Raw genomic sequence first — 26,297 nt, 5'->3', positions numbered from 1 at the left:
TTTATTTACCGAGAACTTGTGTTTTGTTTCCTCCTTTCCTCTGGTGCCCCCACTTTCTTCTTTTACCTCTTTTCCTTCCACAGCTTCTTCCTCCTGCAGAGAAGGCTCAGCCCAAAAAGTTGGCCCCGGTGCAGGTTTTGGAATTCGGAGAAGCTATTGCAAAGTTCAACTTCAATGGTGATACACAAGTAGAAATGTCCTTCCGAAAGGTAAGCGTCCTCTCACCCTGTGCTTCGGGGCTCCCTGTCGGGTGGCACTGTTCTCATGGCGGGTGGCATTGCAGGGTGGCAACGCCTTAGAGATGTGCCCAGTCACGGGGGCATGAAGGGCAAGTGGACAATTCTGAGGTATTTTTAAAAATAAACCCTAGGCTAGTGTCAGGGTTTAACTCCATTGAGTTCACTGAGTAAAGGCAGAACTTCTAGAATATGAGATACCTTTTATAAACTGTATTCAGTCAGCATTTATTGAGCACCTAATGATATGATAAGCACTGTGTAGGTGACTAGGTTTTATATCACAGGATGTGGCCTACTTGAGAAAAGCAAATCTTTTGACACCAGAAGTTTGAAAAACTTTGAAGCCCAAAGTCACAGGTTATCACCTATGAGGCTTTGGGGGAGTTGAATAATTTTTCTGAGCCATCATTTCTTCATATGTAAAATGAGGATAAGTGGCTCTCAGAGCTATTATAAGAGGATTAAATGAAACAACATATGTGAAGCCCCCAGTGTGACACATGGCATCTAGTCCATGCTCAGCAGCAGGAGATGCCAGTGTTATCACTTATTATTGCCTTTGAGGAGCTCAGCCTGCTTTTTTTTTATTTTTATTGATTTTTTTAGAGAGGAAGGGAGAGGGAGAGAGAAAGAAAGAGAGAGAGAGAAACAGATGTCGATTGGCTGCCCCCTACCTGTCAAAATTCTCTGGTTTGCTAAAGTTGTTAAAGTTATTTTATTGAGGATTGAGGGAAGTGAGCACATGCCTTAGATAAAGATGAGCCCCCTTATGGAAAAGAGAAACACTGGAAGCAACCCAGTTGCCCAACATCAAGTGACCAGTAATTAGATCAGTGCATGCATGTGCAATAGGATATCCCGCAGTGGTCCATCAAGCTGTGCAACACTGTTTAAAATGTAGAATTATATTTCCTGAGAAAGAATGAGGCTCCTTATATGTTGTTAAGTATAAATAAGTAAGTTGGAAAAGGGAAACACAGTGCATACTCAATTTTATAAGAAAGAAAATATGTGCAAGTCTAATTCACACGTATAGAATTCAGTCTGGGAAGTACATATATCAAAATATTAATAGTAGTTACCCCGAGTGATAATATTATGGGTCTTGATTATTTTTTGCTCTACATTTGCTTGTGTTTTAATTTTTCAATAACAATACAGGAAAAAATAAAGTTATAAAAAGGGAGGAAAAAAGCCCCTCCCCCAAAACCTTTGCCTTAGAGAAGAAGTTTGCATATCTGTCCGCTTTGCATTCGGTGAGTCAAAAACACTGCATTTGCCTGCTAGCTTGGGGGAGTGAGTCTGCCCTGCTCCTTCCCTGAAATATTTACAGACCGAGCTTAACTTCCCTGCATCCAGGTAGCTCTACCGCTGTTAGCATCTCCATCCCGGTGATATTAATTCTCTCCAGGTCTAGCAAGGAAGGTGTCTGTGAGCAAGGAATGTGATACATAAGCAGGACAGCACAGGGTGCAGGCCGGGCCAGCACGCGGGGGCGGGCGGGACGGGGACCGTGCCCTGTGTGTCTTACAGGGTGAGAGGATCACGCTGCTGCGGCAGGTGGACGAGAACTGGTACGAAGGGCGGATCCCAGGGACGAGCCGGCAGGGCATCTTCCCCATCACCTATGTCGACGTGATCAAAAGGCCACTGGTGAAAAACCCGGTGGATTACATCGACCTGCCTTTCTCCTCCCCAAGTCGTAGTGCCACCGCGAGCCCACAGGTACCTCAGCCTCTCGTCGCTGGTTTCACAGCGGGGCAGACCCTCGGTGCTGATGGCACGCGGCCCTCGGGCGGCTCGTCATCACTGTCGCTGAGAACCGTCCTCAGCAGTGGGGAGTGTACACACCCGGTCTGTTTCCGTGCATACGAATGGCACTTTCCACACACTTGGTCGGAGAAATATTATCTCGGGGAAAAGGGGGAGCTTAAGGTGATCGCTCTGGGGATCGAATGATGGGGGGAAGAGAAATAGGAGCCTTTATCAGCTGGCCCAGAACTGTACTGGGGGCATCCAGTGACGTGGTGGGCGGTTGCCACCACTGCTCGTACAGACCGTGGCCCAGTCGGCTCTCGGTCATCTCGTTGGTCTGCAGAAGATAAAGGTCCAGAGTATTCTTTGCAGGCAGAAACCAGGTTGAAAAAGTAACTTACAGCCTCTCTGTTTACACTGGGTTGAAGGAAGGAAGTTTATCATAAAATGTTCACTTTCCTGAACATTAATTATGAGCAAATGGGTTCTAAAACGTAAAATACTCCAAACCCATCCCAACTTTCCCAAAGCCCAAAACACGAGGACCTTGGGCTCAGGCAAGGCATAGTGGGTGACTTCCTGCCAGAGGCTGACCCTGCTGCCACTATGGGGTGTCGGGAGGATGGCCAGGGAAGGAGAGCAGGCCCGGAACCCAGGGTGACAGTCGGACTGTGCCCGTCTTCTCTGCTCTCATCATGTCCTCCTCTCCTAACAGCCCATCGCTGACCACAGGAGATGGGTATTGGCAGGCTCCCTCTCCAGCAGGGTCCATATCCTGTGATCCTTTGGGGACAGGTGTGAGATTGGTGCAGGCTTTCTACTTTGTAATGTGGGGAACTCAACTAGATTTTTTGCCTGACCATAGCCAAGCGAGATTATAAAACTGACTACACTGCTCATACTCCTCTCTGGAAGGCTCTGCTGAGTGCCTTGGAGAGAATAAGAGCCCAAGGCGAGGCCAGGGCGGTGGCAGGATGGCTTTTCCTCAGGGTTCTGAGTCCGGGCTTCCCGTGGCAAAGGTGGTTGGGTGGGGCAGGGCGGGGAGCTTTGGGCGAGTCCCTTTGAAAGTGATTCTGCAAACAGGCCGACACCCCCTGTCAGTGCCTGACAGACCCTTTCTCCCACCCCCACGCCACTGGCTTCTTCCATCTCCCCCACCTGCACACGATCACACCCACACACCCACAGTTTCTCTCCAGACCTACGCAGGCAGCTTCCTTTGTGGACACCAGAGTGTCCCTTTCGCCTCCATCTCATTCCTCTCTGTACGGCCCTGTAACTGTTCCCCTCCCTTCTTTATGCTGACTCTGTACCTTGTGCTTCTTTCTTTTGTTTTCCTCTCTCTCCTTTTCTTTTTAAGTTTCCCAGTCACAGCAAGCTCATCGTGCCAGCCCCCTCATCTCTGCCTCTCCCCCACCGAGCCCTGTCCCCTGAGATGCAGGCTGTCACCTCTGAGTGGATCTCTCTGACTGTGGGGGTCCCTGGCAGGCGTTCTCTGGCCCTGACCCCACCTCTGCCTCCTCTGCCAGAGGCGTCTGTCTATTACACTGACCACCTTGCCTTCTGGGCAAGGCCCAGTCCCTCCCTGTCCCTCAGCCTCCCCCATTCGAGCTGGTCAGGTCGTTCCACCCCACGATCAGTGGTCTCCCCACTGGCTCTCCCTGCCCCCCACAGAGCCTACTCCCCGGCGCCTGGTGCCCAGGCCTCCCTTCACATCAACGGAGACAGTGGCATCCACAAGCCACCTCCAGGTTTCCCGCAGGACAGCTTCTCCCAGCCGCTGCTTGGGAGTTCTGACAGGGTCATCTCAGAGCTTAGCAACGCCTTTAGCAGCCAGGGTCAGAGGCAGCCGTGGCGAGAAGAAAGCAGACAGTACGAGAGGAAAGCAGAGAGGGAGGCAGGTGAGAGATGCCCTGGTGGACCCACGATCTCTAAGAAGAGCTGCTTGAAACCTTCAGACGTGGTCAGGTGCCTGAGCACCGAACAGAGACTCTCAGACCTCCACGCCCCCGAGGAGAGCCGGCCCAGCCAGCCCCTGGGTAGCCCTTTCCCGGGCAGGGAGGCTGAGCAGACAGAGCCGCGTAGAGGTGGCGAGCAGGCTGAGAGGAAGGCTGCTCGGAGTGGTGTGAGCCAGGTAGGCCTGCAGCATGACCTGTGTGCCTTGGCGTCTCAGTGGCAGGGTGGGCCAGTTGTCTCGCCCACGGTCCACCTACTGAGGCCACGTGATGCCGGTGAGACCCACATGCTTGTCTTGGGAGCAAAACTATTCCCCAGGAGGGAACAGAGGGGTCCTCAATTAAGGTGTCAGAGCTGGGACAGTCAGAGGCAGAAGACCTCTTGAGGTAATTCAAAAGTTACCCCCACTTCGGGTACCTCCTGGCCTGCTGCACAAGCCCCTGAGAAGGAAGGAAAGCCTTCCTCGTGCCCCATTCATGCTTCAGAGAGCATCTCAGTTTGCTTCGACTAACACAGCTGAGAACACCAGGCTTGGGTTTGGCTCAGTGTGATTTGATTTTGTGCGACACACTTTGTTCCATAGCCCGTGGTGCTCTGCCCGTGCTCAGCTCCGTTGGGTCCTTGTCCTGTCTGTGTTTGTGTGGGTGCACAGGCCTTTGTTCACTGATGAACAAGTGCATTTTGGGTCCGGGAGGAGCATGCAGGCCAGCACTGGGGCCCTCACAGATTTGGGTCCTTGAATGGGCATGCCAGGTTTTTAGGTGACTGTACCTCTTCTCTCTGGGTCAGCCACTAAGGTTTCAGAGTCTGGACCAAGGTGGCCTTAGGGAGTTTTGAGAGCTGAAAAATTTGGGGGTTGGGGAGAGATAAACTTGGCAATTAGACCATGATTCTAATTTTGCTATGCTGTTTAACAACCCAAAAGTCAAAGACTTTGGGTAGCTTTTCTGAAGGAGCCAGGTTCGAATGCTTGTTTACCTCCTAATGTCTAGTGACTTGGGAGTTACTTCCCCTTTCTGAGCCTCAGTTTCCTCATTTGTAAAATGGACATGATATCACCTACCTCATAGAGTGGGTGGGAGGATTTCACAAAGTCATGTGTAAGAAGTGCTAGCACAGGGGTTGGGAGTGGAGCCTGGTCAGCATTTTGTAAATGGAAGCTATCCATCTTGGGTGATCTAGAGCTGCTTCTGGAACTGAGAACATTCTAGAATGTCTTTAGAACCAGATGGAATTCTTGAAGATGTCTCTCTAAACCATTTACTGTCTACTGTATACAGTGCCCACAGCAGGCTATGCTTGATCTCAGACCTACCGTCCCAGTTTCCCTATAAAGTTTCATTTATTCACTCAACAAATACTCAAGACCTGTAGACACCAGCGTCTGGGCAGGGTACAGTGGCCATCGCATCCCTGCCCTTGAGGAGCCCGAGTCCCAATGAGCCCGGCACGCATAGCAGCGCCAGGACTGTAGCAGTAGAGGTGCACCTGGAGCCCACAGAGGCCCAAGCGCAGGTGCGGCCAGACCCCCAGCTCCAGCCAATAATTGGGAGAGGGGGACCGTGTGCTGCGGGGAAGGACATTGTGGGTCAGTGGTCACTACTCGGGCTTAGCCTCTCGCTAGCAAGCCACTTACCCTCCCAGCCACGGTTTTCTCGTGTGCAAGGTGGTCCCTCCCTCGTAGGGTGGCCCTGAGGATTAAATGAGGAGGCGTGGTGCCTGGCACGGGGGAAGCCTCTGCAACAAGGATTGTTGCTCCAGCTCCAGTGCGGGGCTGAGGGAAACAGCACCTGGGGAGGGCTTGGCCTGGCAGGTGCCCCTGGAATGTGTGCCCTGAGCAAGAAAGGGTGTGTCCAGTTCAGGAAAGAATAGTTCACTGGGGAGACGTGGTGAATGGCTAGTGGAACAGAATTAAATGTCTCTGACACAGGAACAGTCCTGTAAACATTCTAAGTCCGTCTGGGTGCCCGAGACCTTGTTATTGTCAGCAGTGAGTCATAGCGACCCGATTCCAGGACGCAGCGTGTACAGGAAGTGTGCACGGTGCCGGAGCTCTGGGTGAGACTAGGGGTATACACGTCTCGATTCCTAACATAGGTTGGGAGAGGAGGAGCTGGCAACACAGGTTCCAGGCTTGTTGAAAATTGATTTTCCTTTCTTGGTGGGCCTTGAGACCCCCAGTGTACCACTCCTGGTCCTCTCCCTCTCCCCTGCTCCTCCATGGGTACACCCAGGCTGTGGGCCCAGACCTTGCTGCCTGTTGAGAGCTAGAGGGCCGTGTGAAAGGGGCTCCTGCCCACACATCTCCTTCTCAGCCCCCTTCACTGTCCCCTCCTGTGCCTGGGAACAGGAGCCGGCAACTCGGGAAATGGGTTCCTTCAAAAGAAGCTTCCTGCCTCTTGAGGCCCTCTGGGTAGCAGAGCTAAAGATGGAAAGGCCTGAAGTGGTAACTGTTCTTTGGTGGCCCGTCAGGATGATGTGAGCTCAGGCTGAGTCACCTATTTAGATAAATGCATTCCAGACCAGTCTGTGTTATCAGGGAAAGTGCCGGCCATATTCTCCTTTCTTCGGGGAACTGAACCAAAAGTTCAAGTTTATTATAGTTGTTGGGAAGCTAGGTTGAGTTATCTGACTAGTACATACATAGAGGGGATTTTGCCCGAGAGCCTTAAAATAGCAGACATTCTGACATGTTATGATCATTTACTCTTCCATCCAAGTGTCAGGGATGTTCCAGGCACTGCACTAAGTGCTATAAGAGATAGAGGGTGAACAGCATCAGGGCTCTTCCAGTTGCTCCCAGCACAGGCTCTCCTCCTTCACAGGCTCAGCGGCACCGTGTGACCAGGCTGTTTACGCAGCCAGCCTCACCTTCCAAAGCCACCTATGCAGTTTCCTGGATGGTTGCCACTTCTCCACGCAGACGTCCTTCCAGGAAGCCTTTCCTGACAGTGTCCTCCCTCCCCTGCAAGACTGGACTAAGTGCTCTGACTTTGTGCTTCCACAGCTCCCCGCACCTCACCTACGGGGGCACTTCTTCAGCTCTGTGGCATTCGCCCCTTTGCTTGTCTGTGTCACAGTTAGAGTATTAACACCTTAAAGTGAGAGACCAGGACACCTGATATATGGAAGGCACTCAATGAATATTTGTTGAGTAAAAGAAAAGATAAAAAATGATTGACCCCAACGAAAGGAGTGTGTGATCTCCACAGGGGAAATGACATGTTCACAAATAATTATAGTGCAGACCGAGGGGGACAGTCACAAGCAGCTCACTCTGAAAGTCCAGATGGGGACAAATAAGCAACAGGAGGGGAAAGGGAGCCATCTGGAAAGACTACATAAGAAAAGTAGTTTTTCACCTGGGGCTTAAAGAACAGGGAGTTTTGTGATAGGCAGACAGCAGGAGGGTGGCATTCAAGGCGAGCGGGTAGCCCAGCCACAGCCCAGAGGTGAGGCTGTGGGGGGGTCCAGGGAGTGGGGAGCTCCTGTGCGGGGGGAGCCCTGGGGGGCATACAGGAGGGTAGGAAGCGGTGGTGTGGAGCAGAGCATGGAGTGGGCATTCGTCAGCCCCTCCTAACAATGTCTAGTCAGCTTCCTCACAGCCACGTGACCCTGGGACTTGGTTGCCAAACTTCCATTTTTGGTGCTCAGTCCCTACTTTGCTGCTTTCCTTCCCCTTAGTCACCTGTCCAGTCCGCCTGCCACTCCCAACTCTGCAGATGTCCTTGTGAAAGGGTTGACTTTCCATTGCTTTGTAGCCTCCCAAATTGATGCCACAAGGGTCTGTCACATGTGTGTGTGTGTGTGTGTATCTCTGAACAGCAGAAGGGGAGAGTCAAATGCGGGGGGAGAGTGTCTGGGAGAAATCGGGGTCTAGTGGGAAGAGTGATGTGTGGACAGGATGCCGGGCTCCAGCTCCAGCTCCATCAGCCTGTGTGTGTCTTTGGATGAGTCACTTCCCCTCTCTGGCAGCTCCCCAGTCCGTTAACAAAGCATTCAGACAAGAACTAGGGTTCCTTCTATCTTTGATATTCTTGTTAAGTGAAAAACCCTGTGTGAATTTCAGTCAAAAGGAGAAACAAGACCAAATACAAAGTATGACGTTTATTATAGACCTGTGGGCCTTCTCAATTGGAAAGTGAACATTTTTCCTTTTATTATTTGAAGGACAAATTGGGACAAAAACATATACAAAAGGCCCAAGAGTTAAGAATCATCAACCAAGTTCTCGGATTTTGGGAGGCATGATTTTGGCCAAGCAAGTTTAGAACAATCAGTCGAGAGAGTAAAGGGGTGGGTCACCTTAGAAATCTTCATTAGCATCCCCAAATATTTGCTGAGCTTCCCAAGACAGAGGCACTGTTTGCTGACTGGCATCCAGCCTTACAATTAGTGAGAGCCTCTCGGAATTTCTTAATTAAAAAGGACCTTTAAAGATCACCTACTCCAGTGACTCGTAACTTCTTCTGGACCGAGGAACCTTTGGGAATCTGAGGTCAGCCAGGGGCTCTCCGCCAGCATCTACGATCTGCATGAAGTCTCAGGAGAGTCACCCTTGAGTCCACCTGAGAGCTCATGGGCCCCAGATTAAGAGCCCCTAGTCTGTTTGACTTTCATGAGATGAGAAAGCTGAGGCCTGAGGAAAGTGACACACTTTTGTGATGTCAGTTTGATTCCTAAAGGGAAGGAAGACAGTCAGACAGTAAAATCTGAAGGTGTGACGTTTAAAAATAAAAATATTCAGGAAAGCTATGTATCCTCAAAGCATCTGTCTGAGAAGTGCAAGAACAAGCTGCTCTATAGCCTGGAGAAAGGAGAGGAAGGAAAGCTCCTCAACTGACGACAGAAAGACATGTCTTGGTGACTTAGGGGGAATATCCCTTACCATGTGGAAACTAGTTTAGTTCCAGGAAGATAAAAACAAAGGCGTAGGCCTTCTGAATATGGACATCAGAGCTAGAAGGGAAAGCTTGTGATGCACTTTGCAAGAACCATAAGGAAATTAAAAATGTTAAGACACCCAACTAAGAATGGGAAACATTTCCCTTTAGCTCACTCAGAAGGGAAATCTCTAAGTAAGTGCCAATGGTATTTAACATGTCACAGGATGGGGAGAGACGTTGGCTGCAGTTCTTACAAAAATAACCGGCATCTCAGCGTCTGAGGTGGGGAACTAAGCCCCAGCATTGAAGTACCCACACCTCAGACGTGTCAGGAGAAATGGCAGATAGTAGACCCCCTAACGCCAGAGATCAGGGTGTAGTGGAACGGGTGGGACTTGGAGTCAGAGAGACGGGGGTTCAAATCCTGGCTCTTCAGGTTCCCAGCTCAGACATATTGGGTCTTAGTTTTGTAACATGAGGTACATGGTGACCACCTTATTGACTTATTGTGAGAATTAAATGAGATGTGACGGAGGCGAAGGCACCTAGCCGGAGCATGCAGTTAGAACTCAGTAAATACCTGTTGTGTGGCACTGACGTGATAGGAAAGAAGCAAAGGTAGTTTACTTTCTCCCCTTTACGCCATGCCACCCAAGAGAGGCAGATGGGAAGGAAGGAGGAGAGAGTGGGTGACGGGCGAATCCTTGCACTTGGGGTGCATAGGTCCAGGAGTTAGAAATCCGGAGCTTGCACCCGCCGACTTGCGCCTCCCCTGCCCCCCGCGCCTGAGTGCCCAGCCGTCTGGGCGAGCGGCTGGTTTCCTCACCTTGAACACCATCTGCCATCACTCTTGCGCTTGTTTTAGGAAGGAAGCAGAAGTCTGCGCTCCAGACTCGGAGAGGTGGCCGAGCATGTGTTGTAGTCAGGTCTGAATTACAGCAGAGCTAATGTGTAATCTGTGGAGGAATCTGCACGGAGATTAAGTCTGGGTGGTAAGCAGTTGAACTAATTGGTTGTCACTGGTTTTATATTTAAGCTGGGTGGTTTTTCTCAATAAACCCAAGAGAACTCAATGGAGTCGGAGCCTGGAGGCCCTTATGCACATTTCCTAGAGCCCAAACCCAGGAACCCAAATCGTTTGTGTCCTCCTACTCCTCTGGCAGAGTTTGCCAATCGGCGGAGCCCCTTACCCCCCACACTGCCAGACCTCCCTTCTGCATCTGGGGGGTACTGTCCAAAGCCCTCCACCCAGTCTTCAGTGGGCAGTGAGTGGAGTGCTGTCTCCCTTCAGCCAGGTCAACCCTGCCCAGTCCCAGTCTCGATTCATAGGGTGCTCACACTCCAATCGCAGAACATTAGAGCCAAGAGGACATTTATGTAAATCTTGTCCAATCCTCTGATTTCACTAAGAACTTGAAATCCAAAGAAGTTAAGCATTTTGCTCAAAAGACAAATTAGTATCAGAGCCTGGCCTGGAAGCCAGATTTTCTCACCCCCAGTCCAGTGTCCAAATGGGAGGCCAGGGAGGTCACCAGAAAAGTGGGGTGGAGTCTAAGGAGATGGGAAGGTATGGGATGTGAGCTGAGGAGAGTGCCTTCTCCGAGGGGCTGGGCAAGTTAGGAGAGCAAGTATTTATAGGAGGGTTCGGGGCTACGTTGGTGAGTTTCTCTGTCCTGGCCACATCTCCAGGACTTCCTGCTGTTGCTTAGCCTGCAGACAGTTATTTTGGGCTTCTGGGCTTTGGCACACACCCAAAGCTGGGAGAGGGTGCGTAGTCCTCCATAGCAGCACCAGCTGTTCTGTGGATCCAGAAGGATTAGCAGTCCCAGGGAGGCTAGCATCAGATTTCTGAGGGACTTCTGTGAACTGAAGATAGAAGGGCAACAGGGCCACAGAGCAAGGACGCGAGCAGGGTTGCTCATTTGGAAGAATGAAGCACTTCAGGCTAAGAGGTTGCTTGGTGTGTATGTTTGCAAATATGGACGCAAAGCAGTTTCTGCATCCGCAGCTATCGCCTGTTTGCTGTTGATGGGGCAGGGGAGGGAATGCAGTGTACGTGTTTGCCAGTTACTAAGCCTTCATTGCATCTCCAAGAATCCCAAATGTACTTAGCATGAGCTAACACCCTCTTTATTCTTAACCCTGGAGGACGTCCTGGTGAGAATTTGTATCTACTTTTAGACTTAAATAAGGGCAGACAATGAGGACTGGGGACGGGAGCAACGCTGTCCAGTGGGAACATACTGTGAGCTACATGAGTCATTGTAAATTTTCTGGTAGTAAATGGAACAGGTGAAATTAATTTTAATAATATACTTTATTTAACCCAATATATCAAAGTAGTATCATTTTAACATACAGTCAGTATAAGAATTACTGAGATGTTTTACATTCTTTATTTTGCACTACATTTTTGAAATCCAGTGTATATTTCTACATTTACAGCACATTTTATTCTGGCCACATCGAAAGTGTTCAGTAGATACACGTGGCTACTGGTGACCGTATTGGACAGCACTGATTCGGAGGAAGAGACATATAAAGCTGTATACAGTTAGAAAGTGGGGCCAGGGAAAGGAAAACTTATGCCCAGAGGAAGAAAAATCTGGGGGTGAGCAGCCTTCAAAGCAAAGGGTGAAACCCCGTGACGGGTGCTAACAGTTTCCATCTCCACTGAGGGTCCACCCCATGGCGTACACCCCCCAAAAGACTTGTTTATGTTTCAGTTATATGAGATGCTTGATTTAAGTCTAAGGAAAGCATTTCCAAAAGGGAGAATTGAATCTTAACTAGTAGGGTAAATGTTTACTTGCCTTCTCTCTCACTAATAGGATAAATATTTATCTTGCCTTCTTCCTACATTTTTCCATATGTATTAAGGAACCAAGTCGTCCTCACTTCTCAGAGATGAGTTAAGTTTGTCCAGGTGATAAGTGTGTCCCGATGTGAAGGTTTGGATAGAATATGAAACCGATGAAGGCAGGGCCAACAGTGTCCCTTTCGGTACTGGGGACCCTGGAGCTAATGATTGGACGATGTCTGTTAGTGCACGTTGAACCCTTTACAGATGGAAAGCTAATCAGGAAGAGAAGGTACACTGCTGTTCTCAGCTGGCGTTGCTGTCCTGGTGATGCCAGCTGTCCCGTCATGACTCGAGGGGGTGGCACATGGAGATCAGACACTGAGAGGCCCAGGACTCGGTGGCTTTGCCACCTTGTGCAAGTTTTCAGACTTCCCTGAGCCTTAACATTTCATTTTTCTGCCCTCCCCAGGTCAACGGGTTAGTACAAGAGTCAGAGGAGGAAATAGACTTACATATGCTTTAAAAGCTGCTTTTTTTAAGTGCTTCATAAAAGAAAGGGATAGTAGAATATCAGTCCTTCTTTCTCTGTCTGATTCGCCAGGCCTCGTATGTGCCAAATATTTGCTAAATGATCAATTCCAGTCACCACTTGGGATTAAGTTGATTGAAAGATGCTGGGGGTTTCTGTAAACTGTGCAGATTCTGTCAAGAGATTGTCCACATTCTCTCTTTGTTCTGCATTTGACCTCAGGTCATCAGGCCCCCAGCTGGAGTTTGGAAATATTTTTATTTGTATGAGAACTTTTATTTTTATGAGGTGTGACCCATATCAGTCTTGGCACAAAGAGTCTTAGGTCCTCTGCAGCCTGTGGACCAGCAGTCTCAACACACACCCCAGATGTGCCGTGGGGGGTCCTGCACTGAACAGGATCCCAGCGGGTACCAGCGTATACTAAAGTCTGAGAACCACTACCCCACAGTACCCCAACTAGCGATTGTCCGGGCAGCCTCGGCTGGGACAGCTGCTGGGCAGGCAGCTCGCTTCCTCTCGAGGCAGCCCCTTCTATTGCGGGGCAGCTCTTATAGAAATTTCCCCCTCTCGCGTCAGAATCTGCCTGGAGGTGTCACCCACTCGGGGTGCCCAGAATCAGTTTCATTATTCTGCCTCGTGAAAGCCCACAGAGTAGGTACTTGGAAATGTCATCACTTTCCTTTGTTACACAGAAGCCTTGATCCAGAGGCTAGATAGGTGGTGAGTGGGGCTGTGCTGGGTCAGCTCCTGGTCTCCTGCCAAAGGCTGCAGGTCCTGAGGCATTGGAGAAGGAGCTCGAAATGTCCTCTTTCAGTTCTGTCTCTTCCTTCACTCCTGCCAGAGTCCAGGGGGACTGGATAAGTGATTGCAGTTTGGACGGGGTTTGGAGAACTTGAAGAGGTTTCGCAACAGGTCAAGAGCGTGGAAGTGGTGTCTGGGGTGGACATGGGTCCTGCAGGGCATGTGTGCTAAAGGGCGAGGTCATTCACAGTGGCGATGAACAGGAGGCGATGGCGTTACCCCTCCCTAGCTCGGCGGCATTGGGGATGCTCGAAACCCCTCCGAGATCAGCTTCCTGGGTTCTAAAAGAAAACGGTTGATAACCCTGACCTGCCTGTCTCCAGGGTTTCTATGGGACTCAGTGAAGATAAGGGCAGTGAACACACTTGACAATATGGGAAATGGTCCGAGGATGAAAGGGACACTGGATGACACCAGGAAACAAGTGTACCACTCACTCTCTGTGTGACCTCTGGGAGGCCCTCACCCTCCCTGGGCCTCTCTGAAACAAGTGAGTTATACACAAGAGATCTCTGAGTGCCTTCTCGATGGCCGTGGAGGTGCGGAGGCTCATTGCTATGATGATAGGTTGCCTGGAGGGTTTCTCCAAGGATGGCTCTTCAAATATTTATTTAGGGAGGCTTCCTAGAGCTTGGAATTGAATGCTTTTAGAGGGAAATGATTTCAGACACCCTTCTGGTGCAGGCCTGGCCTCTACTGTGGGAGACCCACTTTAGAGATGGGTGCTTGGCCATGATCACGCCTGTGTTTCCATGTCAGCAGATGAGTGATGGTTTCACTTCTACACACCTATTTCTGGAAGCCAGCTCTGCTCTATGAGACGACTCAGCTCCTCTCAGACCGAGCTGGAGTGTCATGTGCAGATCTTTCCAGGGGAACAGTCTTGTTCGATACTTCAAGCATTACCGAGGAGCTTTGCAAAAGCGTCGCTCCTCTTCAGTGTTTATGAGCCCTGGGGTGTGGCATACCTGGTAGTTTCACGAGCCAGCTTTGCCAGCGGAGGCTTCCAGTTGACAAGATAACTGAACCTGGCTTTTGGTCCAGCAGCCCATCCGTAGATGCTGGGCAGCTGAGAGCGAGGGGACCGAGTGTGTGGTTGCGGAGGGACGTAGTGTCCTTCAGGCAGCCTTCCGTGTCTCTCCTGACGCTCCGGGGACCCTGTGTTGTTCCTTCTCACCTCACCGCAGCCATGTCTCCAGCCTCCCATTTCATTGCCTGGGTACTTGCTTCTAACTCTGTACATCGCATCTTCTCCTGTGCACCCACCGTGTTGTCGTGGAAACTCGGTGGCCACAGCCGCGAGTGTCCGGTGTCATCAAGTGTGATGGTGTGGTACATGTATTTGCTCACGCTTTTATTTTGAATTCTTTCCAATGTGACATCTGCTAAAATGTCTCCCTTATAATTTGCTTGGTGATCACAGCCTTCTCATCATTCATTGAGAGCAGGACCTGATCTCACAGAATCTGAAAAGAGCTATGTGGTAAGATGCCTGTTGAATAAGACTGTAGCTTTTCTAAAGAGAATCCTTACTGACTTCTAGAGTCTAGACTGAAGTACTGCCTGGTTAACTCTCAGAGCCATTATTTACGAATTACGTGGCTATTGCTGTAGAGAGATGTTAGGCCACCCCTTTCCCTCTCCAAAGAGCGGAGGAATTTAGAGACACTTTCTCCTCTGCCTCCATGTGGGGTTAACTTAATGTGTTAGTGCATGACTGGGGATACATACTTGCATTTCTGTCCTGAAATTATTCTGTTTGTAACAGTTGCTCACTAATTACAGGCTTTTATGCTGCTACCTTTTTTTTTTTTAATATTCATACTAAATTCCAAATTCTGTATCTTACCTGTTTTTCCATGCTTACGCCTGGATCCCTCCTGCACTTCACTCCTGGAATATCTATTTTTTTAACCTGGATCTTCAACTCTGTTGTTTCCCTGGACTTATGTGCTTCGTCTGGAATGTTACATCTCTTCCTCTCTTTCTTTTTTTTTTTTGTCCCCACGTTGACTGTTTTATGGGGTTTCTGGATATCTCGGGGCCACCTCACAGGAAGCAGTTTGCAATGAGATCATAAACATTGCCGAAAAGTCTGTTCATTACTGCAGCACTGTCTCTCATCCCCTTGACTTTCATCACAAGGTACCCCCTTCTGACAATAAATCATCTTTAATCATTTCTCAGCAACCTCAAGCCCAGCAGCGAAGAGTCACCCCAGACAGGAGCCAAGCCTCACAAGATTTGTAAGTACGCTTGGCAGACTTCATTTCTCATGCTTTTGTAGACTGTTGGGCTCCGAAAGCGGGTCGCTGACTGGCTGTGGGGGCAGCCGTGTGGGGGAGTGAAGGACTCACTCCGGCTCGCCTGAGAATTCCGTGTTTTCCATCAGCCGATGTGAGAACAGGTGAGGGTAATGGAGGGGGTCATGGGCTACGGGAGAGGGACAGGTAAAGCATGACCCGCTCTCCAAGGGCAAGTGAGAGCTGTGCTGATGGCCCCATTCCTTTTGTTGTGGGAATACAGAGGAAGGAAGGTTAATTCTGACTAGAGCTTAGTGAATAGCGTTGACCCCTTCATTAAACAGAAGTATTGGCTATCTCCTATGTTTTAAGCACAGAGGAGTAAATTCCATTCTCAGAAGCAAGGGACTTGGCATAAGCACTGAAAGACAGATTGAACTTGAGAGCTAGAGCAGCGGTCTTCCCAGCGGAGGAAGCTACATGGGCAAAGGTGGAGGGTTTGGACAACTTCAAAGATGCCCATGTGGCCACAGGATACAGTTCACGGAGGAAACAGAGACAGAGCTCAAGAAGTAGGTTGGGACCAGATTGTAGAATCCATAATGCGATTGAAATGTTTGGATTTCATTCTGCAGACGCTCAGGAGCCACTAGAGGGTTTTGAAATGAGTATGTTGGTTATATTTTGTTTTAGGGAGATAACTCTGGTAATGGAGTAGAAGGTGGATTTCAGAGACGAGGGATGAAGATATTGGCTAGGAGATATTAATCCAGGCAGGAAGTGATGAGGGCCTGGGCTAGGACAGAGTGGGTGTTTTGTGACCTTGGACACAAGCAAGGTTACACAAGGAGATTCAGGGTAGAAGGGAAATGAGGGTAGGTTCTTTGAGAACAACTTTTAAGGCAACAGAGGGGCCGCAGGAGACTCGGGAGAGGGTCTGGGAGCAATCACTTGAGCAGAGTGGAGCAAGTGTGTTCGGTCAGTGGTGCCTTCTGCGTGATTGAGGCCAAGGAGGGTAGGAAATGAGAAGTGTCCTCCAGGTGTTCTCTTTGGCAACTGGGAAAAGCCATTGGTGACCTCGGAGACAGCAGCGTTAGAGAGGTGGAAGCGGACGCCACCTTGGAAAGGGTTGACGAGTCGGTGTGCTGGTGGGTGAAAGGGCTCCAGGCTGAGGGAGTAGCAGACACAGGGATTCAAGTTACTGATACCAACCGAAAATTTCAAGATGCTGGAAAGGAAGTGATAGTCCAAACAGAAGATATTATTGGATGTAGAATTCAGCAGGGGGATATTACAACTGTAGTGGAAAAGTCGCAGTTGTGCCTTCCAGTGCTGGAAATGTACAGTAACCTATTTTTAGGATGCAGAGACTTAAGTACAATTTGTACCAGAGGAAAAGGGATTGACAGAGTCGAGGATGTAAGAGAAAAGACAAGTTAATAGCCAGGAAGGGAGTTCAGTGTGGCCAGAAGAGACCTTCCTTACACCTGGGAACAGAGACAGGAGGGAGGAGGTAGAGACCTAATGGGGGCAGAGAGAAGAGCCCTCCGTACCAGAAGAGGCAGAGGAGGTGGGGGAGACTCAGTGGGACCGTGTCCTGAGCAACATGAGGCCCACCCAAAATCAGCTGACTGGGTGACCCAAGCGGCAAGGTCATGGGACTCTCTCCAGCCAGTCTCCATCATCTGGGAGTAAGAGCAGAAGCAGATTCAGGAGTTACTTTCCAGAGCTGAGCCGAGCAAAGCGGCCAAGTGGAAGTGAAGGGGACCAGGCGTCCCGAGGAGTCCACGTTGGGCAGGAGACAGCAGGCAAATACAGAAATGTCAAAGTGTGTTCATCTGCCAGCCAGAAATCTGTCTGCCTCGCTTAATTCCTCTTTAGAGACCTTCCTCTGGCAGACAGATCCGTCCACCAAAATATCAATACATTTGGATAAATATATAAAATTAAACTGTCCCTTTGGTTTTTACAGAGGAGAACGAACCTCTGGTTTCTGGGAACTTGCTCCGCTTACTTGTGTCTAGTCTGTCTTGCCCACACACTGGAGATCATGGGCATCCACTGGAAATGGTAGATGTTTGGCTCATTTGCAGAGTTTTGCCTGCTACTGTTGTGTTTCAAAATAGTGAGTAAACAGAATGTGAACTGGTGGACTCTCCTTAAGTATTCATCAAAGAAATAAAGAAAACAAAGCTTTTCCTTGTTGCCAAAGCAGATGCCAGATTTCACCACATGCCAGCTTTCTCCAGTGGCTGTTAGAACAAGCAGAGCCCCACACACCGAACTGCCTTAGGCCAACTACCACGTAAATAAAAATGTTAACCCCCAAATCGCTGGGACAGGAAAAAAGCTTTCAAGAGTTACAGGAAAATTACATCCATACTCAAAAGCAACGAATGAAATGCCTGTTGGTGTATTAAGAAACTCAAGGTAGTTTTGCTGAACGGTGGGGCAATTGGAATATATATGTTTTCATTTAAATATGACAATTTTATAATATATGACAATTGTCTTAGGCTCTCCAGTGTAAATGACCAGAATATAGTATCTGTCTCTGGACCTAAGTAACCTATCAGTCGCTTACTACTCATTCTTCCCATTTACAGATTTAGCTACCAAGCGTTATATAGCTATGTTCCACAGAACGATGACGAATTGGAACTCCGAGACGGAGACATTGTCGATGTCATGGAAAAGTGTGACGATGGATGGTTTGTTGGTAAGTGGTCTCGCCCCGTCTTTCTTACTAGCTGTGTTTTGAAGGAACAAGTAGGAGTGGTGAACCTGCAAAAGGCAGTATTCTCTGCACAGAAAGAAGAGCCTCCTCAGCTCCTGTGCCACCGTGAGGAGTGCGGGGCCGCCAGTTTGTGTTTGCTCTCGGGACTGTGTGGATGGCAGTAATTAACTTTGGACCTAAAGACCAAATATGCCAACATCAAGTGCAGGGGAGGGGCACTTGTCAAATCCATTAATTAAATTCTGTTTGTATTTCTATTGTACATGTATCTGTTTTACATTTGGAAATTTTATTTTTTTTTAACTTTTATGAAACAACACAAGAAAATTTGACTGAGCCTTGGTCTCTACCATGAAACTCAAGCATATGTGTAGACTCAAGCATAAGATCTAAAGATCTTATTTATTCCAGCCTTCTAATAACTTTAATCAAAGCAACCTAATTAATTAAAACAGAGGATTCGCCTTTATAAAATGGGGGAGAGAAAGAGGAACGTTATTGAGATTCTGTTACAAAGCAGACACTTGCTTGATGTACTTTCTTATTGACATCCTTTCAACAAACAGCCCAAAATCCAAGAATTATCTTCATTTCACAGATTAAAAAACTGAGGCCCAAAGAGATTAAGTAACTAGTCCAAGGTCACCCAGGTCGCAAATAGTGGGGCCAGTATTTGAACCCAGGCCATCTCTCCCCAGGCCTCTGTTCTTTCTGCTCAGGTATGAACATGACGTTGGGAGTCACTGACGCCTCTTTGCTTCAGTTTTCCCCTTGTACAAATGGCTTTACCTTTATCTTCTCTCCAAAGACTAGCTCTCTCCTGATCCCTGGAAAAGCTTTGCTAAAGCAAAGTAATGTGAGGGCTGGGGTAGTGAGAACAGCAGGCCTCTGCACACACGGGAGGCCAGAAAGAACTGCCGTGGCCTCGCCAGGCTCTTAGAGAGCTGCCCCGTCCTCCAAAGGCCCCCAGAGCCTGCAGCCCTCGCCACCTTGAGTTGTGTTCAGAGGGAAGTCAGGTCTGAGAGGCAGCGACACTCCAGTGCAGCGATTTCCAACTTGTGCCACAGGAAATTTTAAAAAATGCAGTACCTGACTATTTAGTCAGGGGCACTGACCCCTTTTCCCTTAGATTGTCAAGTAAAAAATGACAACAGCCAACACAACAATAGCCATCTGGTGTGAATGAGTCAAAATTATACCTTTTTTTTTTTTGTCAGATCAGTAAAAAAATACATATTTGGTGTGCTGCAGAATTTTAGTGATTCGTGTCTGTGCGCCATGGGATGAAAAAGGTTGAGAATCGCTGCTCTAGTGCAGTGCAGTAGAAACCCAAAGCCATGCACGAAATTTCAGGTTTCCTGGAAACCATGTTGAAAAAGTAAAATGAAACCAGTGAAATTAATTTTAATACATTTTATTAAACCCAGTGCATTCAAAATATTATCATTTGAACATGCAATCAGTATTAAAAAAACAAACTGTGAGATATTTCACATTCTTCTTTTCCTGCTGAGTCTTAGGAATCCGATGCGCGTTTGCAGTCCCAGGCAGCTCGGTTCAGAAGAGCCGTGTTTCAGGGGCTCAGTAGACACGTGTGGCTGTCATATGAAAGCACAGCTCTAGTGCATATTAGCTGTTAACCTCTCCCAGGAGCATTTATAGTTTTTACGAGAACTTGGGGTGGGGTAAGGGGCACCAGTTCTCTAACGGAGCATCCCGGCAGCTTGGTAAAGGAAATATTTCAGATTCTTCGATTCCTCAAACACTTCGAAAAGTAACCTAATATTGAGACTAGGAGTAAAGTATCCCAGCGGAGCTCGTCCTTCTTGTCCATAAGGAAAGGTGCTAACCGGCTCTCTGAGCACATCTCTGGGCCCTGCCATCTCAGCTCTCTGCGCCCTCCTTCACCATCCCCCCTCGGGGTTCAGATAGTGGCTCTGGCACATTCTTTTATCTGAGAAGTTTCGCTTCAGGCAACGGCTCCAACCCACTGGTAGTGGCTGCTGGAAATGCGTTCAGCAGGATTCTGAGGCCGTATCCAAGCCAACTGGGAAAAGGAAGCAGTGATCAAATTGTGTCTGCTAATGAGAGGGTAATGATGGCACCACACACACACACACACACACACACACACACACACACGGTGCCTGCTCTAGAGGGGGAACCCCAAGGGCAGGAACTGAACTAAGGATCCAGCAGTTCTGAATCTGGAACAGGTCAGGAAGGGCTTTGTTCCCAAATAGCTTAATAAGGGTAGCAAAGATATGGAGTCAGTTGGGGGCTTAGGCGGGCTTAGGAGAGGAATTTCCTCTTGATGTGTGGTCATATCCAGTGGACTTTCAGAAATCCTGCAGTTTAGAAATTCTAAATCCCTGGTATCTTGTGCTGGATAGATGTGCTCAGTCTTCCAAAACGGAGAAGTATTGGTAAGAGCAGCGGCTGGGAGTCAGAGGGCCTGGGTTCAAAGTTTGCCTCCAGTGCTCACCAAGCTGTGGGCCCTCAGCAGTGTCACTTAAGCTCTCTGAAAAAAAACTCATTTGAACAGAAAAAAGCAGGAGTATTAAAAATGCCTGCCTCGCTTACCACCCAGCATTATTTTGAGCCTCAATGAGATAAGATAAGGGAAAGTGCTTTGGAAACTATACCATGCTGCAAGCTGCCGGGTTGCTGGTCAGAGCTCTCTTTGAACTCACACAGGCGGGTGAGTCTTCTCATTGTGTGTATATGTGTTTTTTTATAGGTACTTCAAGAAGGACGAGGCAGTTTGGTACTTTCCCAGGCAACTATGTAAAGCCTTTGTATCTATAAGAAGACTGAGAACCGCAGAGATGATTTTTATTGGAAGATGAAGCATAATTCATGAACTGGTCTCTTTATTTAAAAGTTGAGTCAGTAGGAAAAGTAATACAGTGGATAAAGTATGAAGCAAAAGAGAGGGACAGGGAAGTGTGTTGTGTTTAAAACCCAAGCCTGTCTAAGCTTACCGTGTATCAGACAGGCCCGAACCACGCGCTGAGCAGAAAGGAATGAGGCAAACCTGTATTTACTTCGCCGCTCTGGGAGCCACTCCAGCCCTCCCCTCCCCTCCCCTCCCCTCCCCTCCCCTCCCCTCCCCTCCCCTCCCCTCCCCTCCCCTCCCCTCCCCTCCCCTCCCCTCCTCTCCCTGTCTTAGGTAATCTGACCTGCAGCCCAGTCCAGGAGCAGTTAGGCCAGAAATGCCTCCTGCTGCTGCACCCGTGACCAGCTCCCGCTCAAAGAGGTCTCTGTGTTTAGCCTGAAGCGGCCTTCAGAGTGCCAGGCAGACCCCGAACCATTCTCCAAAGGCTCCACACAGACCCCAGCCACCCGCAGCCACTCCAGAGCCCACTGACCCCCCAGCACTGCTGGAGATGAGTCTGGGCTGCCAATTCACAGCCCCTCACTGGACCTGCTGAGGTTCGTGGGGAAATGGAGGGAAAACGTAGGCGCCCCGAGCATGTGCACCCAGCCTGCCTGCAGCATTGCCATTGACGCCCTGGGGTTCAGAAGGAAAAGCACATGAGGTTTGCTTTGTGGGAGCGGGTGGCCAGGCAGACAGTTAAATCTGTGTGTCTGGGTGATTTAAGTCAAGAAGCCTTGTAGCTCCTGAGGTCACGTGCTATGTGCTTTCCCATATCACTGGCTTCACAGACGTTCCCTTTCAGGGCAGCAGTTTCATTGATCAGAATGCCATTGCTGACCTTTTCTGGGTTCTTGACCAGGACAGTTTGGGGTTGATAGGCCTGTTCTCAGAGAGAACCAAGGATGGTGATGTTCAGTGATTCATTTGACAAACACTGGTGTAAGCTGGATGCCAGGGCGTGCTGGAAGCCTTTACAGAGACTCACCGCGTCTCCACTTTCACTCCCCATAGGAGCTCAGGGGCGGCTCAGGATGTAGCCGGCCCAGGGCTGTGAATCCTGGTGCACCTGGCGAGGCTTCTCTTCAGAGCAGAGGTGCAGATGCAGGGGCCCTGGGTGTGAGAAACGATTCTGCCGCTCCCGGGAGGCCAGATCAAGGGGGCGGCCCCCACCACACCCTGGTGTTCAGCCACACCAGTGGTGTTCTGTCCACTTCAGGGATGTTTATAGGCCTCTCTGTTAGACCCCTTGGAGAATGGAAGATAGAAATGGCCCATTCCCCGCCTGCCAGGGACTCAGAGGTGATTGGGGAGACAGACACACACACAAATACTCAAGAGAGACTGTGATATGTGCTAAGAAGGGTGTGAGAGGGGAAGAGATGAATTTTCCCTGGAGGGATTCTAGAGAGCATTGTCATATTTCTGCCTCCATTAGCTCACTGTGGAACAACTAAGACCCAAGAACTTTTGCCTGAGGCTACTTTATGGCTGAAAGTACTTGGAACTATTTCCGGAGTCTTCAAACTCTCACCCTTCCCACAAATACGCATCCAAGGTCACAAGTAGGAGTAGCAGCTCTACGTGCTGGGGTGTGTACAGGAACCCTGGCCCTCTGCCTATAGCTCAGAAGTGCCCAGGACCCTTGTCCCAAAGTCTGAGTCTTTATAAGTAGGTGAAGTTTGTCTTCAGTGTCTCTGCCTCCACTACTCATCTTAGGATCCCATCAGCTGCCCACCCTCCACCGGACAGCCACAGTGCCCTCACTTGTCTCCCTGTCCTCTTCAAATCTTGCTTGCTGACTTCTTCACATTAAAGTGTAAATGACTTGATCGAGGAATGTGTTACCTCTTCCCAGAGATACTTGTTTTTAACTAGGGCAGAGAAGAGCCTTAATCCCAAGGGAAAAGATTGTGGAACTAATGGTGGGGGTGCAAGTGGGGTGGAGGAGCTTCCTGAGTAGAAATTCCTTAAATAAGACTCATTGCTTTGGAAGGTCCACTCCCCAGGGCACTGCGGTTTTGACTCTGAGGGAATATAGTGCAAGTGTGTGTGCACGTGCATTTGCCCAGCAGCATTTCACCCATTTCGAAATGTAATTCTTGTATTGGCTAATGTGTTTCCTGGTCTTTCTTAGATGCAAACCGTTAATATCATGATCTTATCTAATAGTTCTTTGAGGGGTGCTTCTTGATTAAGTAGGTAATTTTGAACACCTCTTTAAATACAGCTAGAAAATAAAACCAATTTGTAAAGCCACGTTTGCATATGATGCCAGCCTCACCCATTTGTGTATCTCCAGAAACCCAGATATGCCTCACCAATTTGCCTGTCTCTAATAAAATCATGTGTTCAAATTTGCATCAAACTTCAGCTTCCTATGTGTGACAAAACAAGAAACAAAGGTTTCCAATGGCTCTTTTGTCTTCAGACCTTTAGTAATATAAAATACCTATTTTTATGCTGAGATGTTTATACAGGTTTATTAATAGCAAGTGCAACTAACTGGCGGCATGCCTTGCAAGCAGTTTGGATATATTAGCCACGCTTCTGGGTAAAGGCAAGCCCCAAACTACTTCTCTTTTGCAGTCTCTCTGGGATCAGTAAAAGAAAAAAATCATATGCTTAAGTGGGACTGTAAATAATGTATATTTACCTTTGTATAGCCCATGTACCTACTTTGTATAGAAAAATAATTTTAAAAATTTGAACTGAAGCGGGGTAAAATAAGGAAGTCATGAAGTTTTTTGCATTTTTATTTAAATGAAGGAATTCCAAATAACTCACCGGCAGATTTTTTAGCACGAATATAGCCATTGTAAAGTGTTAAAATTTTAAATAAATAATCATTATTTCTGGGAGAGAAGATAACTAATCTCAGTTACAGGTTTTTTGTTTTGTGGGTTGGTTTTATTTTGTTTGGGTTTTTTTTTTTTGGCAGTTCTATTTATCTGAAGTAGTATTAAGTCCTATTGCTAGAATAGGTTACTACAAAAATGATTCTATTCTGAAAGAAAAATAACTGACATTATATATAACCAGTTAATTTAAAGCGTTGCCATTTACATTACACACCGAGAGCATGTCCTGAGCAGACATAGGTTCTTCTGTTCGTTTATTTTTCTTCATTGCAGTGGGTTGATTTGATGAATAGGGGTGTTGAATTACTACATTTGCTGTACATATTATTTAATAAACTTTATTCAGAATCACGTGGCATCCATTTCTTACCAATCATCGTTTCCTCCTTTGCCAAGCTTCCCAAAGGAGACTTACACTCACTGCTTCGATGTCTCTTACTCTCCTTTTTCATTCTTATTTATTTATGTATTTATTTAGAGAGGAAGGGGGGGAGAGAAACATCAATATGAGAGCGAAACGTCGATCAGCCGCCTCCTGCATGGGCCCCATACGGGAGATGGAGCCTGCGGCCCAGGGTGTGCCCCGCCCAGGAACCGAGCCAATGACCTTTTGGTGCACAGGGCAGTGCGCAACCAACTGAGCCACACTGGCCAGGGCTCCTTTTTCATTAATCACCTGCCGCCGGCTTCCACCCCTCTCCTTGAAGACACCATCTTAGCTTATTCTTTCCTCAGTAAGCTAACCCCCCGACCCTCTGAATTATTGTCTACCGTTTCACCATTCTTTCTATATGTTTTTATTTGTTCTGATTACAAAAATAATGCAGATGCCTGTAAAAGCGAAACATTATGAAATATGTAAAATGCGTCTTGATTTGCTCCACAAAACAAGGGTGCAGGAAATGACACTACATTTGGTTTTTCTAAATCAAACCTGGCTATGAGTCTTCCCTTGCTGTGGTGGGCAGAACTGCCATCTGTCCTTCCCCCTCCCAACCCAAGTATGTCAGGCCTGGGCACTAAGCATCCAGCCTCCCTTGGCATCCCAGAGCTAGGATCACTCCCTCACCACCTGGGGTGGGGCCAGCTGCACACGGGCATGGGTCTGTCCAGAACAGAAAAACCTAAACCTCTCCCCTCTTTCCCCTGGTTCTGTCTTTTTCTGTCTCCTTCAACTCAAAGCACCAGTTTGCACTGCCTCCTCTGGGGTGACTCAATTGAACCTCCCCTCAGTGGGCTTAGGCCTCAAACAGTCCTGGGAGAAGGGTGTTTTCCAAAGTCTGTTGGCCCCAGTACTGGGCCCTGAGTCACAGGCGCCACTTTCTCTCATGGTCCCATCCAACAACTCCATCAGCTGTGCCTTCAAAATCCATTTGGAACCCAACCACTCTACCACCGCTTTCCCTCTCCTGGATCATCAGTTTCTACCTGGCCTCCCTGCTTTCACCCATGCACCCTCCAATTTAGTCTTAACAGAGCACTCATTTTAAAGTTGGTCCAAAACCCCCCGGTGGCTTCTCACTCAGAGTGGTAGGATGGCCTCGGGTCCATGGGCACACTCCCCGCCCTTCTCCCTTACCGTGGCTTCGTTCTTCATTGCTCTTCCCAGCCACACAGTCCTATGACTCCAAATCCTCAAGCTCACTTCAGCTTTAGGGCCTTGCGTTGCTACCCCCGGGAAGATCATTCCCCGCAGAGCTGCATGGATTTCTTCCTTTAGGTATTTATGTTGCCTTCTCGGTGAGGCTTTCTCTAACCAATTTACACATAATGAGACCCCGCTGTCTCCACCCCAGCATTCTAGCCCCTTTCTCTCCTCTGTGCGTCTCCATAACATCACTATTTCCCATCCATATAAAATCCTGTTTTGCTATTATATGCCCAGGACCTATAAGAGTGTCTAACATGGTCAGTACTCAGTCACTCAATCCTTTATTGATCTAATAAATGAGTGAATAAATAAATGAACGCAGTAAATGAATGAATGAACCCATGGGGTCAGAGATTCTAGAACTCTGAACACAGTAGCGCAAAAAGGGAAACATCTTGCCATTTTCTTACAGCAGCAGAAATAGAACAGAGGTTAATCTCATTATTCTAGGCTCCTACTAACCTAGAAAGTGAAAATCCTCCGTAATACAGCCACCCCCACAGAGATCACCAGTGCCAACTATCCAACGCTTGGTGCTCTGAGCTTTCTCCTCTGCACATACGACATACACACAGCTATAAACAAATGCTTTGCATAGTCTTTTATCCCCTTAACAATAGAACTGGTCGTGTTTCCATAATTTACTTAACCAACCCCCTATTGATGATGCAAATATTTGAAATTCTTGCCTGCTGTCTACCACAGCAAACAATGCTGCATTGAGTACAATTATTGGCTCAAGGAGCAGGAACATTTAGAATCTTGAGATCCTGCCAAATTGCCTTCCCAAAAAAACGCCAATTTATTCTCCCACCAAGTCCACAGGAGTGTGTCTGTTTCCTCACCACCCAATTAAAACTAGTTCATTATCTGCTTCTATGAAATGTTGCTCCTTGGTTCGCCTGCCTTTTCTCTGGCCAGCCCCTTCCCTGTCCTCCTGTCTTCACTGAATTCT

The 26,297-nt window shown here is 48.4% G+C and overlaps 1 protein-coding gene across 31 annotated transcripts in view; it reads left to right on the top strand.

Moving 5' to 3' along the window:
- SORBS1 (sorbin and SH3 domain containing 1) overlaps positions 1 to 24,041 on the top strand; it is a 204,682-nt gene extending 180,641 nt beyond the window's left edge. For 27 of the 31 annotated variants that reach the window (XM_081157853.1, XM_081157851.1, XM_081157860.1 and 24 more), the window contains 5 exons: positions 84 to 209; positions 1,773 to 1,964; positions 15,160 to 15,218; positions 17,822 to 17,934; positions 20,693 to 24,041. In XM_081157853.1, the coding sequence (XP_081013979.1) occupies positions 84 to 209; positions 1,773 to 1,964; positions 15,160 to 15,218; positions 17,822 to 17,934; positions 20,693 to 20,760 (558 nt within the window). In that variant the 3' untranslated portion in view covers positions 20,761 to 24,041. Of the gene's footprint in view, positions 1 to 83; positions 210 to 1,772; positions 1,965 to 3,354; positions 4,129 to 14,395; positions 14,456 to 15,027; positions 15,219 to 17,821; positions 17,935 to 20,692 lie in introns of all 31 variants that reach the window. The other 4 variants (XM_081157865.1, XM_081157864.1, XM_081157850.1 and 1 more) reach the window with 2 other exon arrangements.
- The last annotated feature ends 2,256 nt before the right edge of the window (positions 24,042 to 26,297 follow it).

Source organism: Miniopterus schreibersii (assembly GCF_964146895.1).
Source record: "Miniopterus schreibersii genome assembly, chromosome: 14".
Classification (NCBI taxonomy): domain Eukaryota; kingdom Metazoa; phylum Chordata; class Mammalia; order Chiroptera; family Miniopteridae; genus Miniopterus; species Miniopterus schreibersii.
This window is presented reverse-complemented; position numbering and strand designations above follow the sequence as displayed.